The 16,754-nt window shown below is 39.6% G+C and overlaps 1 protein-coding gene across 1 annotated transcript in view; it reads right to left on the bottom strand.

The window, feature by feature from the left end:
• Nucleotides 1–16,754, bottom strand: part of ints8 (integrator complex subunit 8) — a 69,599-nt gene that overhangs the window by 46,583 nt on the left and 6,262 nt on the right. The window contains exons 4-9 of the mRNA XM_084422811.1: nt 13,281–13,421; nt 6,751–6,822; nt 6,619–6,670; nt 3,259–3,441; nt 3,059–3,166; nt 2,740–2,895 (exon numbers count right to left, since the gene is read on the bottom strand). Coding sequence (XP_084278937.1) covers nt 2,740–2,895; nt 3,059–3,166; nt 3,259–3,441; nt 6,619–6,670; nt 6,751–6,822; nt 13,281–13,421 — 712 coding nt within the window. The remainder of the gene's footprint in view (nt 1–2,739; nt 2,896–3,058; nt 3,167–3,258; nt 3,442–6,618; nt 6,671–6,750; nt 6,823–13,280; nt 13,422–16,754) is intronic.

Below are 16,754 nucleotides of genomic sequence, written 5' to 3'. Positions count from 1 at the left end.
ATCATTAGTCCGGTGGCAGTCCGCCTCAATCTTCCTCCAGTGTACAGGAGAATTCATCCCGTTTTTCATGTATCCAAAATCAAACCCGTGTTTTATTCCCGCATTAATCCGCCAGCCCCGGTTCCCCCACCGCCGCGACTCGTAGAAGGGGAACCCACTTATTCGGTTGATCGTATTCTGGACTCAAGGCAGAGGGGACGCGGAGTCCAGTACTTGGTGGACTGGGAAGGTTACGGTCCGGAGGAGAGAAGTTGGGTGCCTGCTAGAGACAGCCTGGATCACTCCCTTATTGATGATTACAATCGACAGGTAAGGGAGTCTGGGGACGCCAGGAGGCGTTCCTAGGAGGGGGGGTACTGTCACGGTTCATGAATTCACAGTTTTCTTCGTGTCTCGTGTATTTGTTGTTCTGTGTGAGTGGGCGTTACTGCTCGTTCCAGCTGATCAGCGCGCCAGCTGATCTCATTCCCCGCACCAGCTGCTGCCAATTCACTCACCTATAAAGACTCATCGCACTCTCCTCTCTTTGTCAGATCGTTGTTTGGTGTCCTCAGTGTGTGTTCATCGTGTGCCCATCTGCAGTCCTGTTTCTGGTTCGAGTTCCTGTTCGGTGTCTTCGTGGATTTCGTCTCGTCTGGATGTTCACCTGCACTGGGTTCACTGTCACCACTCTTCACCAGCACGCTGATCATCTTGTCCCTGCGCCACCAGCCCACCCATGATTCTGAACTGTGTTTGTGTCTTTTGACCAACTTAATAAAGAGTAACTTGCATCCTTGCTTCCGCTTGTGTATTATGACATTATCAAAGACGCGATCTGAGAGAATCGACGAAGCGTTCACTTCTGTGTGTGTTTGGTTGTGAAACGTAGTTTGCAGACCAGACAGAGTTGTCTGTGATTCTTCTTACTGTAAAGTCATGCAATGTGAAACCCCTGTTGCCGATCCATCGTGCTGTGCACACAACTGCACCTGAATGCTACCTCAGATAGTCGTGCAGTCGAAAGAAAAAAAAAACTGTTACCGAGACGAGGTAGCCTATCTATACGTGCACAATATAATATAATAGAATCATGTCTTAATGTCATTCTTTTTCACAGTATAAATTAATAGATTTATTAATTAAATCTTTAATTAATCTATTATTAAATCTAAAGTTATTCATTGAAGAGCTGTGAGTAATTTTCTCTTTGCCTTTGTTGTTTGATTCACTTGACTGCTGCTGCGAGTTTAAGACCGAATGCAGATCTATCAATATACATATTTTCTCCCAAATATTTACGCCAAACTGTGTTTAAGTGAATACTCTTCAAGCCGGCCATTTTTACATATTTTTGTGTGGATTTGATCGTACACAAAACCTAAAGTATAATTTGCTTGTCTAGTTGTGGTCCATACACACAGAAAGCTGCCTTGAAGTTGGAAACAGCGTCTCATGCATGGATTATTGTGCTTTTAATTATCAAACACGTCCCACAATTTAGCAACATTCTTTTGATTATGTCGACTCAAGTCACAAGTCATCACATTTGGGACTCAAGTCAAGTCTTGAGTCATGGCGACTCAAGTCCACAACCCTGGTTTTAACTTTTGTCATGTGATCATTAAAGGGATACTTCAGGATTTAGCATTAAGCTTTGTATCAGTAGAAAACCTGTAGTATTTTCGAATTACCATGTTTTCCTCCCTCATATCCCCCTGAGACAAGAGATTTATGTATTTTTTTTTGTCTGGAAAAAATCCTCCGATGACGCAAAAATCGTCATTTTGCGTCATCGGAGGATTTTTTGGCCAGAGGCCAGAGGCTAGAGACTACAGCCAGTAGTAGGGGCTGTTCCGCATGTTTTCAACCCGCCCATAGAGGGTGGGATCTCACTCACAGAATGTACATATAGTGTCAGCCATCTTTCTTTGGAAGCTAAGCTAACGGGTTCTTATTCTGTGGAGAAAGCTGAGTAGTAGGGGTTACCATCCTCTTTTTCCCGGACATGTCCGGCCGTCGAGATCGTCCAAAATGTCCGGGATTCAGCTTTTGCTTTCTGCGGTCGCCATTCATTGTTTACACGCACACCTTTTGTTTCAATCAATCTGATTGGTGAATCTGAATGTAGTGTTTACATGAATGCTAAACAAGTGATTGGTTGATGTGCATTTTACCATTGCTAAGAAAACACCCGCTCCTCCGTGAGAGATACGAGACCGGTGGGGCATCTGCATCAGTAATCACGCCACCGGCCTCGCGTCGTTCTCCCGTGGCCCTAGCCTCGTCCTGCTCGCCACAGTAAACATGATGAATGGCGACTGTAGAACGCAAAAGCCGAATCTCATTTTGTGCGATCTCAAAAACCCGGGGTAGACAGGGTTTTTGCATAGACAGTATAAGAAAGGGTTTTTGTCACGGAGACTCACTAGTAGCTTAGCTTTGTTGTTTAACTGCTCTCTAACCGGTAGGTGTGGCTTGGGAGTGGCCTCCTAGGGCAGCGAAGCAAGTGCATTCTGGGAGTTGTTGTCTTTCATCGACATGAGCCAAAAATACATTTTCTGGCTTTTCTCATTCTAGAAGGCTCCAAATTCAAAAATAATTTCACATTTCTACTACATAAATGACCCAATTTAAATACACATTCATCTTTCCAGAGGTGAAGTATCCCTTTAAGGGTTTTTAATCAATAAGAGTACCATGGTACTCTGTTCATCTCAAGATATTTAATGGCACACTGCATTGAGAGTTCTTGCTGACCCCATAATTGTGGATCCTCATGAAGCCGCTGATCTGGCCATACGGGGTGTGTTGGCTCTCGTTGGGGTCTGAGGTTCCGGTCAGAGTTCTGCAGGCGCTCCAGTATCCAGCCAACCGCTGCTCATCCAAACAACAGAGAGTTGCAGAGAAATCCAGCTGCCATCAGACACAACAAAATGAATAAAGAAAGTCATGATTCAGAAATGTGTGTTGATTACCTCAACAGATTAGTACAATCTTGAATGCATTTCAGATATGTCATGAACCTGATTAAATAATGACAGCATCTTCCTTTTTGGGTAATTTGATTATGTCTCACCTTTGTGAAAAGTTCTCGTGCCATTCTGAAGTGTTCTCTGGCTTTCTCATACACTAAAGTCTCAGAACAGCCTTGCTGAAAGTAAATGCCTCCTAAATCGTAATGCACCTGTCAGACAGATATGAACATTGTTCACTTTTAATAACAGAACATATCTATACATGATGAATGGGAACCTTTATATTCTCTGTAGGACACACCTGACAGTGCAGGTGATCAGCGCTAATGTGCAGTCCTGCGGTGGAGGACTCAGTCTCTCCATTGGCTGTACTGGGATCAGCAGCTAGCAGGTCAAGGGTACGAAGAGTGTGGATGTAGAAGTCTTTTTTAATGTTCAGGGCTCTTTCTAACACCATGATAGAGTCTGTGGCCTGTTCTCTGAGCTGAAAAGCAGAGCGTTAAACAAGTGACAGGGCTATGATGAGCTTTCTTTGAGAAAGAAAGTGGCATTTTGAAGAATACACAATGCATTCTCGCTACTGTCTGCTATTGCTTTATTGTGGCAGGGTTCGTACTAGAGATGCACCGATTGATCGGCTGGTGACCGGAATTGGCCGATTTTCACGTGATCGGCCATGTTGCAGGTGAATGCGGCCATGCGACCGGCCGGTTAGTCTGACATATGCCGATTTTATGCCGGTCAAATGCACCCGGCATGATTAACATCGCGCAACATCAGCATCACACATGCAAACAGAACGCAATAGGAAACTTTGTGAATTACGGCCGTTTCACACCGCAAGCGTGAGCGGCGCATGAGCAGCGCGTATTTTTTTCGCCGTGCATGTTAATCAATGAGTGCATTCACACCACGAGCAGGAGCAGCGCTTGAGCAAGCAGGAGCGTCGCGTGAGCAGCAGTGAAGTGCGGGTTTCGGCGGCGAGTCTATTTTTGCTGCTGCTCACGCTCAATTAAAGTGAAAGCACACTTTTGATGGACAAAATAAGTATTATTTCACACAAAAAGTGCCCAAAATGCACAGAATTTGCATGTGTGTTTTAACAAGAACTAGAGTAGACTATGTCAGAAAATAATATTTATAGAAAATTTACCCATTTAAACTTGTTTTTATTTTTCAGTTTGGGTAAAAAATACTATATGGTGTTTTATCTTTTTTTTTTTTTTTAAATGAGTAAACTAGTCAGAATATATAGGATAAGCTTTCTTTTAGTTTAATTTTAATTAACTTTTAATTTCCCACACCAGGAGTAATTTATATAGTTCCATTTTATAGCGATTATCTGTTCAAAAAAATTTCTATGTTCTATGCAAAATGTTCTATTAAAGACAAGATAGAAAATAAATATTTGTGTGTGCTGTAAAGTGGTTCGAAAAAATTAAATCGGAATCGGTTAAAATCGGTATCGGCTAAAATCGGTATCGGCAGGTCAAACTCAATGTAAAATCGGAAATCGGAATCGGCCAAGAAAATTGTAATCGGTGCATCTCTAGTTCGTACACATTTCTACAAATAAATTTCCATGGCTTTTCCATGACTTTTGAGGCAAATATTCATGACCATGTTCCATGGTCTATGTTCCATGAAACGTCTGTGTAACGTCAAATTTGATCAAATTTCAAATTACAGCATATCTTAACTAATTAACAACAAGCTATGTGGGTTAATACAAAATAAACACTTATTTGAATAACACTGACACACCAGTGAGACAATTAGATAAAATAGACCCTCAGAACTCCACTGTCACAACAGATTAACATACATCAATGGGAGGTAACAATCTGAAGTGAATAAAAGTGTGTGTCCAGTAACTTTACAAGGTGGCAATTCCAGAGACCAACTTTTGGAATACAAAATTTGGTAACTAAGAAGATTTTAATACAGATTTGCCTCCTATTTACCATTAATCTCATTGGATAACCATCAATCATCAACAAGATAACGTCCCTATTTGAATTACCCCAAAACAGTCAAGTTTATTTTTTCATTTCTGCAATTTACACCTAAGTACAAACTGTAACTGCCAGACGTTACCCCATGCCAGGGGCAGAAATTAACTTTTCCATTAACTTCTCCTTGCAATTGATTTCCAAGGGCATTTTCTTTTACATAAGTGCAATTGTTATGATTACCTGTGTTGTCTTTTATGTCAAATACTTAAATTTAACCAATTACTTAAATCAATCAGAATACTATATAGACTGTTAGGGCCTACCAATAAAATCGTATCATTAACAAAAGCCATCTTTACACTGCAAAGGTGGAACAGAAGCTGCATTTGAAATAGCATAAATGTTTATTTACAAAGACTTTTTAATGTTACTCAATTATAAAGTTAACAGGAACTCATTACAGGGCCATTATTGTAATTTAATGCTCTTGATATTGTAATAGGCCTACTGATTATTAACATAGATTAATAGAACACATAAAAATGTTTTTGTGTTTGGGGAAACTGCACGTCATATTCTGGCTACACAGATAAAACGATCTAACAATTTATGAATTAATGTAATGCTTTTTATGCATTAGAAAATGCAGACTACACAATCTTATAAGCATGATGAATAAATGATATTAACTGGAATAAACTGTATACAGAAAGGGAGCAGAGAATGTGACCAATCGAGCCCAATCTCCTGGTACTGCGTATCTATAGCACGAGTCCAAGCTTTCATTTTGCGTGCCCTTTATACGCATAAATGACCTTTTACAAGCATCCAATACGCACTTTTTTTAGAGTACATATGATACGCACATACACACCCAAACAATTCTACCCAGAGAGTAAGTTTTGCGTACCAGATGAAAGTAAAAGATTACTTTTGTGTATAAAGAGCACGCCAAATAAAAGCATGAACTCGTGCTAAAGATACACAGTGCCAGGAATGATCGTGAGGCTGTCCATAACTTGGGTCTAGTGCGAGTTTAGGCACTTTCACAAACACTCCCGTTAAAATCCCGGAAGCTGACAACACTGCAACATTAATCTCTTACAACAAATCTGCATTTTGTTGTTTTATGAAGGGAGAATTTGCAAGTTTCAGTCAGAATTATATCAGAGAGCACGAGCACTTGAACAAAACTCTTCGTTTCAGCGATGACTAATCTTAACGCCTGTGATTGGCCATCACACTCAAGCTCAATGGAAACATGTTTGATTGGTTATAATGCTCAACGCTGTAAAACGAAACCTGATAGAAATGGCGCAGTCGAAATGGATTGATTGAACGTTAAGTATTGTAGTTTGTTCAACCAATATTATCACTTAAACATATAGTCTATTATATAAATATTTTTAAACTAATTTCCATGACTTTTCCAAAACTTTTCCAGGCCTGGAAATTGCCATTTTAAAATTCCATGACCTTTCCAGGTTTTTCATGACCGTATGAACCCTATGTTTGTCTATGCAAACAAATGGAAGTCGCCACGTTTCCTTTGCTGTTAATCTGTTGCACTAAATATTGCTGTTATATTGGTGCTGTATTAGTAACACATCCTGTGTGAACGTCTTCTTTTATTACCCAGAGTAAGAGCAAAGAGATATCAGTATATAAAAACACTGCAGACAGCTACAAGCAAGTTTCAGTCATACCACACTCAGTATGTTCTCTGTGAGTTCCTTTTCCTGCTGGACCAGATTCATCCTAGAGGACACACAACAAAATTAGAACAAATTCAACAGAACACAACACAAAAACTGCCACCCCTGTCATTCCTTCCTTACATATTCAGCTGATGTGGTCCAGGTTTGGTCTGTTTCTCAGGAAAGCTGCTCAACACAATGGTACGAATGGCCCTATTGAGAAAGTTCATATTACAACATCAACACAGTCAAGTCAAGTCAAGTCATTTTCATTTATATAGCGCTTTTAACAATGTAGATTGTCTCAAAGCAGCTTTACAGAGATAAATGTATAATTTAACGTAAGATTGTTTTGGCTTTATAGCGGTTCTTTAATAAAGTTATTTTCCAGCTAAAGTTAGTTTTAACACAGCATCAGCTTAAGGCTGACTTTCTTCTGTACTACTTTATTTTCATCGGAAATCAATTAGTGTAAAACACTTAAGCTTAACAAATTTGCATTATAATATAATATAACATTACATAATATAAATGTTTCAACTGTTCATACATGTAGTACTGATTTATATTAGAAGGCTAGAGAGAAGCATCACATACTGACTTTGATTAGAAATACGGGTCCAGCTGAAGACGGGTCCAGCTGCACATTACAGTTTAAACAAAAAAACAATATACTGTAGAAGAAAAAATGGTAACACCGCATAATAATTTTATAAAATTAAAGCTGTAATATGTAACTTTTTTTTTGGTAAGTACATAAGACCACAAGTACATAAGTAAGTACATAAGTAATCAGTCTTCAAAAGTCTCTCTCTACCTTACCTTGATGCACAAGGTAAAAAAAAAAAAAAGTTTAAACATTATTTGTTGGGTCTGATTTCGGCAGAAATGTCAGTCACTAGTCATTAGTCTTTGCATGGTTACGTCATATGTGTAAACAAAAAAGACGCGGCTAAAATATGCAGCTTGCTGAGGATGCAGGTGCTTAGAATTTAAACTTCTCATCTAGATGGCCGCTTTTAATCTAGAAAGGACTAAACGGAAATTACTTGTCAAAAGTTTCAATTAGGGGTGGGCGATATGGCAAAAATATCATATCACTTTTCTTTTCTTTCAGGAAAAATCACGATTCACGATTTTTATCACGATTCTTTTCCATGTTGGTTTTTACTATTTTGCAAGTGACTGAGCATTAACAGCCAAACTAATTTCCCTATTTTAAAAACAAAGCCTTACAAGGTAACAAAATATAAAATAAATAACAATGGCAGACATATAGGCCAAAGTGGCAAAGATAAAAAATCTTTACCATTATTTTATCTTTGTTATTGAAAAATAAGAACAAAAACACACATTACATGTACACAGCATAATATACAGTGCTTTATTTTTTCATCTAGGTGTATTTAACAGCAGCATTCAAGTAAGAAATTGAATGAACAAATAAATAAAACACTAGAGACTTCACTGTATAAATTATACATTGATTCTTATTAAAACTACTGTATTAAAGTTCTTCAGTCAAGGGCAGTGAGTGATATTCTCTTTGTTTTTTGTTGTTTTATTAACATTAAAGGGATAGTTCCCCCAAAAACGAAAATTCTGTCATCACATACTCCCTCAAGCTGTTTTAAATCCAAATGAGTTTCTTTCTTCTGTTGAAAATAAAAGTTATTTTGAAGAATGTGGGTAACCAAACAGTTGCTGGTCCCCAATGACTGCCATAGTAGGAATAAAATATACTATGGAAGTCACTGGGGACCAGCACCTGTTTGGGTACCCACATTCTTCAAAATATCTTTTTTGTGTTTAGCACAACAAAGAAATTAATACAGGTTTGGAACAACATTAGAGTGAGTAAATAAAGACAATTTTCATTTTTGGGTTAACTACCCCTATGAATAGCATGTTTACTATTAAGCAACTGTCACTTTAAGACCTGCATGCAAGTAATATACAGACACGCATCCGATTTTCTCTCAAACGTTTACTTTTGCTTACACTTTAGACATAACCAAAAGTGTCTATGTAAACCTTGTGTGTGTTTGAGAGTATTGGCGCAATATGACTCGAACTTAGTCCAGTAATCAGGCGCTGTTTGCCAGTGGATGCGCTCAGAAAAGCATGTTAAAACAGTGCATCAGCACATGAATTAAATGTTTAACCGGCAAGGCTTTAAAGCACATGCAAATAATGAATTTGAATTGCAGTTTCCCGTGAGTGTAACTCTACCTTTGCGTTAACATGTGATGTGAATGTAAGTCGCTTTGTACTATGGAAAGCGTATTATATACGCAAAAATATTGTATATACGTATTATATAACAAATATATTGTACTATATCAGCTGTTGAGATGAGATGGAGGCACCAGAACTGCAACCGATAGAATCTATAGCACGATACTACGATATTTCTTCAAAAGCAGATCATGGAGACATTTTAATCTTCCATGCTCAAAAATCGTGATATTGCACACCCCTAGTTTCTTTTTTATAAATTAATATTGATTTCTGACTATACATTACTGACCTGTTAATAATTAGGGGCCAAGCACAGAATGTGCGTAGGCACCTATTGTATCTGTTGGCGTACCAAAAATAATTCTTCTTCTTCTTCCGCTCTGGGAGTCTATGGCAGCCCATAGAACCGCTTGCGGGAAAGTTATGAAATTTGGCACACTGATAGAGGACAGACTGAACAGTCACCATAGCAAATTTGGAGTCTCCAACTCATTCCCTCTAGCGCCACCAGCTGTCCAAATTTGCACTCATGTTTATGCTAATAACTTTTGAAAATTCCAATTTCTTCTGATTCCCTAGCTCAAGACGATTCGATTGCACCCTATGACGTCATTTTCCGTCATGGAAATTTGTCCGCCATTTTGAATTTTTCGAAAAATCTACTTTTTCGAACTCCTCCTAGGCCGTTGCTCCGATTTTCACGAAAATTGAACCAGATCATCTACAGACCATGCCGACAAAAAGTTATGGAATTCAAGTTGATTCGCTTAGCAATTTTCGAAAAAACCCACAAACAAATTTTACGTAGCGCTTGCGAAAACAGACGTAAGGCTGTATCTCCGCAACGCTTTATTGGATTCAGACCAAACTTGGCACATGTCATCACAAGCATGACCTGAGGCTACATGCTGCGTTTCGGCGCAGCACCACCTACTGGTCCGGAGATATGAAAAATGGCTATTTTTGCTTATAACTTCTGAATAGTTTGCCCAAAAATCATCAAATTGGTCTCGTTAGATTCAGGCCAACATGCTGAGTCGACTGATATCCAATTTTACCATATCGGCCATTTTGGCTGTCGGCCATTTTGAATTTTGTGCTAAAATGCTGTATTTTAAGAACGCATGAATGGATTGTTACGAAACATGGTATGGGTCATCAGCACGATGCCCTGAAGGAGCGTGAGAAGTTTCGAAACAGCGCCACCTTGTGGTCAAAAGTTATAACAACATTTCCAAAAAGGCTAATAACCTTTGAATAAATCTGCCTATTGAAATGCCACTGGTCTTAATAGATTCCCTAGGTCACGCCAGAGAATGTCTAATAGGAAGAGAATTGGCACTCTCTGCTTACTTCCGGGTTCTGGATTGGTTGCAGTAACACGTCTCTGTCCATGCGGGGGCGCTCGCGAGCGAGTGCAGAATGAATGGAGGTCTATGGCGAAAAACCCTCAAAATCCACTTTTCTCAGGATATAATTTTTTGTCTAGTAATTTGAATGTTGTATTCGAAAGGAGATGCAAAGAAATTACACATTGCTGGGTGTTAGATTTTTTAGAGCCACTTATTTGGTTTAAAAAGTCTTTTAAAATGTCAATGACGTTAGAATGCTGACGTCATTAGCAGAATGCTAGCGTGTTATGGGCAACAACAACTCAACCTGTAAGAAATCGAAAAGAAATAAGTACTCGTTCATTCAACTTTCGACCTATAACCCATGTTGAACTTGCAAAGTCTACAATAAAATCTGAGATTTCTCAACGGCAATCGGGTGAAAGAGACACATTTAGCCGTCTAGCCCCATTGACTCCCATTCAGTCTGCACTCGCTCGCGATCACCCCCAGTGGAATTCTAATGGAACTGCAACCAAAATCAATACAATGGGGCTGAATAGGGAGTGCCAAGGCTCTCCGTAGACGGGCTCTGGTCACGCTGAGAACATAGATACCAAGTTTGCCATATTTGGCCGAACTTCCTGTCCGCCATCTTGATTTTCAGTCAAAACCTACTTTTTCGAACTCCTCCTAGACCGTTTGTCCGATTTTCACCAAAATCGAATCGTATCATCTCCAGACCGTGCCGACTAAAAGTTATGGATTTCGTGTTGATTGACGAAACCATTTTCGTATACCGCAGCAGTAAAGTTGAGGCATGATGCCAAAAGGACTATTCAGGCTTTATCTCTGCAATGCCTTGACATATTGACACCAAACTTTGTATGTCTTATTGTCACTTCACTCTGACCACATCACATCAGTTTTGTGACTGCGCCACCTATTGGTCAAAAGTGATAATCCATTAAATCATATTTTTAATTACTGTTTATATGATTTTTCAGGCATTTCGCCTAAAATCTTCTTTAAATGTCTTTAATTGCTGATTGTTGCAGTTGATCTGACACTTTCAGCAATGTTGGCATGTCTTGTCTTATTCTGCTTGGCCCCGGTAATTGCTGCTTGCAGCTATATTTAATATAATGTTCATTACTGACTTATTGCTAAGAGTAACATATAGGAACTATAAATATACAGTGAGGAAAATAAGTATTTGAACACCCTGCTATTTTGCAAGTTCTCCCACTTAGAAATCATGGAGGGGTCTGAAATTGTCATCGTAGGTGCATGTCCACTGTGAGAGACATAATCAAAAAAAAAAAAAATCCAGAAATAACAATGTATGATTTTTTTAACTATTTATTTGTATGATACAGCTGCAAATAAGTATTTGAACACCTGAGAAAATCCATGTTAATATTTGGTACAGTAGCCTTTGTTTGCAATTACAGAGGTCAAACGTTTCCTGTAGTTTTCACCAGGTTTGCACACACTGCAGGAGGGATTTTGGCCCACTCCTCCACACAGATCTTCTCTAGATCAGTCAGGTTTCTGGGCTGTCGCTGAGAAACACAGAGTTTGAGCTCCCTCCAAAGATTCTCTATTGGGTTTAGGTCTGGAGACTGGCTAGGCCACGCCAGAACCTTGATATGCTTCTTACAGAGCCACTCCTTGGTTATCCTGGCTGTGTGCTTCGGGTCATTGTCATGTTGGAAGACCCAGCCTCGACCCATCTTCAATGCTCTAACTGAGGGAAGGAGGTTGTTCCCCAAAGTCTCGCAATACATGGCCCCGGTCATCCTCTCCTTAATACAGTGCAGTCGCCCAGTCCCATGTGCAGAAAAACACCCCCAAAGCATGATGCTACCACCCCCATGCTTCACAGTAGGGATGGTGTTCTTGGGATGGTACTCATCATTCTTCTTCCTCCAAACACGTTTAGTGGAATTATGACCAAAAAGTTATATTTTGGTCTCATCTGACCACATGACTTTCTCTCATGACTCCTCTGGATCATCCAAATGGTCAGACGGGCCTTGACATGTGCTGGTTTAAGCAGGGGAACCTTCCGTGCCATGCATGATTTCAAACCATGATGTCTTAGTGTATTACCAACAGTAACCTTGGAAACGGTGGTCCCAGCTCTTTTCAGGTCATTGACCAGCTCCTCCTGTGTAGTTCTGGGCTCATTTCTCACCTTTCTTAGGATCATTGAGACCCCACGAGGTGAGATCTTGCATGGAGCCCCAGTCCGAGGGAGATTGACAGTCATGTTTAGCTTCTTCCATTTTCTAATGATTGCTCCAACAGTGGACCTTTTTTCACCAAGCTGCTTGGCAATTTCCCCGTAGCCCTTTCCAGCCTTGTGGAGGTGTACAATTTTGTCTCTAGTGTCTTTGGACAGCTCTTTGGTCTTGGCCATGTTAGTAGTTGGATTCTTACTGATTGTATGGGGTGGACAGGTGTCTTTATGCAGCTAACGACCTCAAACAGGTGCATCTAATTTAGGATAATAAATGGAGTGGAGGTGGACATTTTAAAGGCAGACTAACAGGTCTTTGAGGGTCAGAATTCTAGCTGATAGACAGGTGTTCAAATACTTATTTGGAGCTGTATCATACAAATAAATAGTTAAAAAATCATATATTGTGATTTCTGGATTTTTTTTTTTTAGATTATGTCTCTCACAGTGGACATGCACCTACGATGACAATTTCAGCCCCCTCCATGATTTCCAAGTGGGAGAACTTGCAAAATAGCAGGGTGTTCAAATACTCATTTTCCTCACTGTAAGCTGTTTCATTTCAAAGGCTGTGCATTCATCATGGAAAATGTCAGAAAAACAACCATTATAAACTTTACTATTGTGATGCATGCTCTCTTAAAACGTAAATTACTGTCATTTCTCCTTCACTTTGGAATGTAATGGTAACTTTTCTGAAAATAAGCAGCCTCAATGATGTTTATGGCCGATAAATGCGACCTCCAAGGAACGCAGCCATTACATGCATAATATATACATGTATAATGCCATACAATATAAATAGTTACCTAACCCTACCTAAGCTGTAACATAAAAATGAACACCACACTGACCATCTGTTGTAGATGAGCACAGCCATAGCTGTGGTGGGCGGCAGGGTGGACAAGTCCAGATCCACATGTTTAACTCCAGGAGGAACACGACTGACACACAGAAGCTCATTCAATAACATATTGAGTACAGGGATGGTCAAACTGTGATTCAAAAACAGAAAGACAAAACAAGACACTTTATTTTTTTTACCATTTGATATCAATGTCCAACACAATCTTTACATTTTCTTAAAGGGGTCATATGATGCTATTTTAAAAGTATTTATATTATTTATTGGGTGTAATAGAATGTTAACATGCTTTAAAGGGGACATATCATGCTAAATGCACTTTTTTAGCCCTTAAATGCATTTTGTTGTATATTTGGAGTGTTTAGAAGTACAGAAAAGATGAAATTATTCTCTTCAGGTGCTTCGTTGATATCTTTATATTCTGTTTTGGTCATATTTTTCAACCGGTTCAGATTTTTCTGTTATCTATGACGTTTTGCGAACTAATACGTCACAGTATTTGCAGTGGAACTGCCAAATAAGGACATTGACTTCCGGCCCAACACTTAGAGCAATCCGCCATTATTATTTATCGCTGCAATTTTGTAGTCCAAGCTGGATGCAGAAGTTACGAGAGGGTAAGTTAAAATGTTCGGTTGTTGGATGTAGTAACCCACACGCTTCATTACACCGTCTAATGTAGATGAACTGCCGCGCTTGTGGCGCATGTTTGACTGAAAGAACGAGCAGAGAGAGAGAGAGAGAGAGAGAGAGAGAGAGAGAGAGAGAGAGAGAGAGAGAGAGAGAGAGAGAGAGAGAGAGAGAGAGACCCGGTCGCGCGGGCGCTCTCTCTATCTCTCGGAGCCCTATGGTGTAAACATGACTTCACCGTCTCCAAAAGACGCTGTCTTGCTCGCTCTCCCTCGCACATATTAATCAAAATAAATCAAACACGGTGGTAAAAGGTCGGAAGACCAAAGTTTCATGTGTAAATACAGTAACATACCATTGCGATACATCCATATGAAGACGTTGTTCTACAGGTTCGTCGTCTACATTTTTATCTCGCTCCGGCTCCGACTCTGGCTCGAACATGTAAGGCTGGCTGGACAAGTCTTCCGTTGTTGACATTTTGTTAATAACGTGTGAATAAAAAGTTTCTGTGCCGCTAGTAATCCTATCTCTGCTATCAGACTACAAAAATGGCCGAACGGGGTGGAGTTGAACCTCTGCAACCTGGAGAGGGGGCGGGGTATGAAGTGTCTCAATGTTTTTTAAAGAGGCCGCACCAAAACGGGTTGCTCTGAGACGCACATCAGAAAAGGGGTAAAAAGGGGGCTTGTGGAGCTATAATAATGAGGAATTCAGACCCAAGCATTGCAGTTCCGCTTTATATAGACTACAAATGTATGATTTATATGTAAAAAGGAACAATTTAAAAGCATGATATGTCTCCTTTAATGTTCAAAAAACTAATTTTTCACATACTGTCTGTCTGAAACACTCTGATTCTGATTCTGACTCTGACTCTGACTCTACAAAGAGTGCTTCTCAATATCCCTCCTCGTTTCCTCGCTCCTCCGTCCTCCATCCTATGACCCGGAAACCGATTGAGCTCAGCCATCTTATAGGACATCTCAAATCTCTAATTGCACAGCGAGGAGACATCCTGAGGAGTCATGAGCGAGGATACACAGGTGTATCTCTGCGGAAGTGTTTTATCAACTAAACGTGACGTACGTATAGATTCTCCTCCCCCTTCACATCTGCACCAAGTGCTAACCATGGCAGAAAATACAAGCACACAGAGTATTAAGCATGAAGTATTTGTAAATGTGGGTTATAAGTTTGACAGTGCCTTTAATTTCAATGTATAAAGTGCACTTTTCAGCAAATTACACTTATTTACATCTCTTGATTTTAATGGCTTATTGCTTTTAATTTTTAAATTAATGCATCTTGTATTGGTTAATAGATAATAGAGAATAACTTTAATGTAGGCCTGAAGTTCATTCGTTTTGATGTGTTGATTACACAGTATATTTGTAGTTAATGCCAGCAGGGGTTAATATGCAACACATTAACATTTCGAACTGCTTCACTGTGGTGTATGTCAAATTACAACAACTGTAGTGGGACAGTTTCAGAATTATATCAAAACACAATAAAATTAAAGAAAATTAAACAAACTGTAATACTATACAACAAATAAAAAGCAGTTAATAACTGGGAATAATTCAATAATAATAATAAACTGTTAATATAAAAAAAAATAGAAAATTGTGTTATTTTGTGGAGGTTGAAACTATTACAATATAAATAATTATCTCTAATGTTCAAGAATCCCAACGTGAAAGCTAAATACAGCGGTGTAGAGTCCTCATTACATGGCAACGCTTTGAAGTGACGCTAAAGGGAGTGAGGATATACAGTATAATTTCACTTGATTCAATTCCTCTGGGGAATGGAAGCGAGGAAGGAAAGGAGGATATACAAATAAGAATTGAGAAGCACCCAAAGTCTCTCCTTCGAAAAGTCCAGAGTGCTCTGATTGGCCAGCTGGCCCAGTGGGTCGTGATTGGTCAAAAACCTCAAGCGTGTGTAAGAAATGTAACGGCTCTTTACAATCACAATCTTCAGCTTCCAAGACTTTAAAAGCAACTGTAAACACAAAGTAATGATATCGTCTGTATTACCGTATCAGTTTGAGCCAGAGTAAGATTCTGAAAATGCGGATGATCAAGCAGATCGCTCAGAAACAACTTTGCAAGCATAACTTCAGCAGAACATTTGATAAGTTGGTAAGTTTTTATTTTGTACCTCTCTTACGTTATAACAGTTTAGTTTGTCTTCTTCACTGTAACAACTTTATGTCCTGAAGTGACAACATAAAATTCAGTTAAAAAAACATACTGAAGTGTATATTTCTAATTAAGAGAAAATGTGCAGCAGCTGCGTAAAATGCACTGTACACAAGCTAACTTTTGGGTTGTACTGCTCAGGAACAGAGATATAAATAAATCTTAACGTAATCGGTTACCTAACGTAACCTCTGTTCTCTCTAGAAGAGGGAACGAGTATTGCGTAAGTTGCTTACGCTACGGGTAAAGTCATCTTTTCTCGAGATATGTTATTTTCCTTAAAAAAAAATTATCCTTAATTTTTATAATCTTGTCAACGCAGTGCAGCAGCAGGCAGACCTAGAGCAGGCTATCTAGCGTGCTCATTGGCTGCCCTACGGCAACTGCAGCAGCCTACCACTGAGCCTGGCGTGACGTCATGCCTAATGGGGGCGCTTGGCGTCCTCACGCGTCACAGCCCGCCAGAAGGGGCGTGGTTAAGCGTATAAAAGGAAGGCTCGGAGGCTGGTTCACTGGTTTTCGTCAATGAAGCGAATGAGCTCGTGGCGCGAGCACGGCAGGTTACGCAATACTCGTTCCCTCTTCTAGAGAGAACAGAGGTTACGTTAGGTAACCGATTACGT

The sequence above is a fragment of the Rutilus rutilus genome (assembly GCF_951802725.1).
Source record: "Rutilus rutilus genome assembly, chromosome: 11".
Classification (NCBI taxonomy): domain Eukaryota; kingdom Metazoa; phylum Chordata; class Actinopteri; order Cypriniformes; family Leuciscidae; genus Rutilus; species Rutilus rutilus.
Note: the sequence above shows the minus strand (reverse complement) of the source record. Positions and strands in the feature narration are given on the sequence as shown.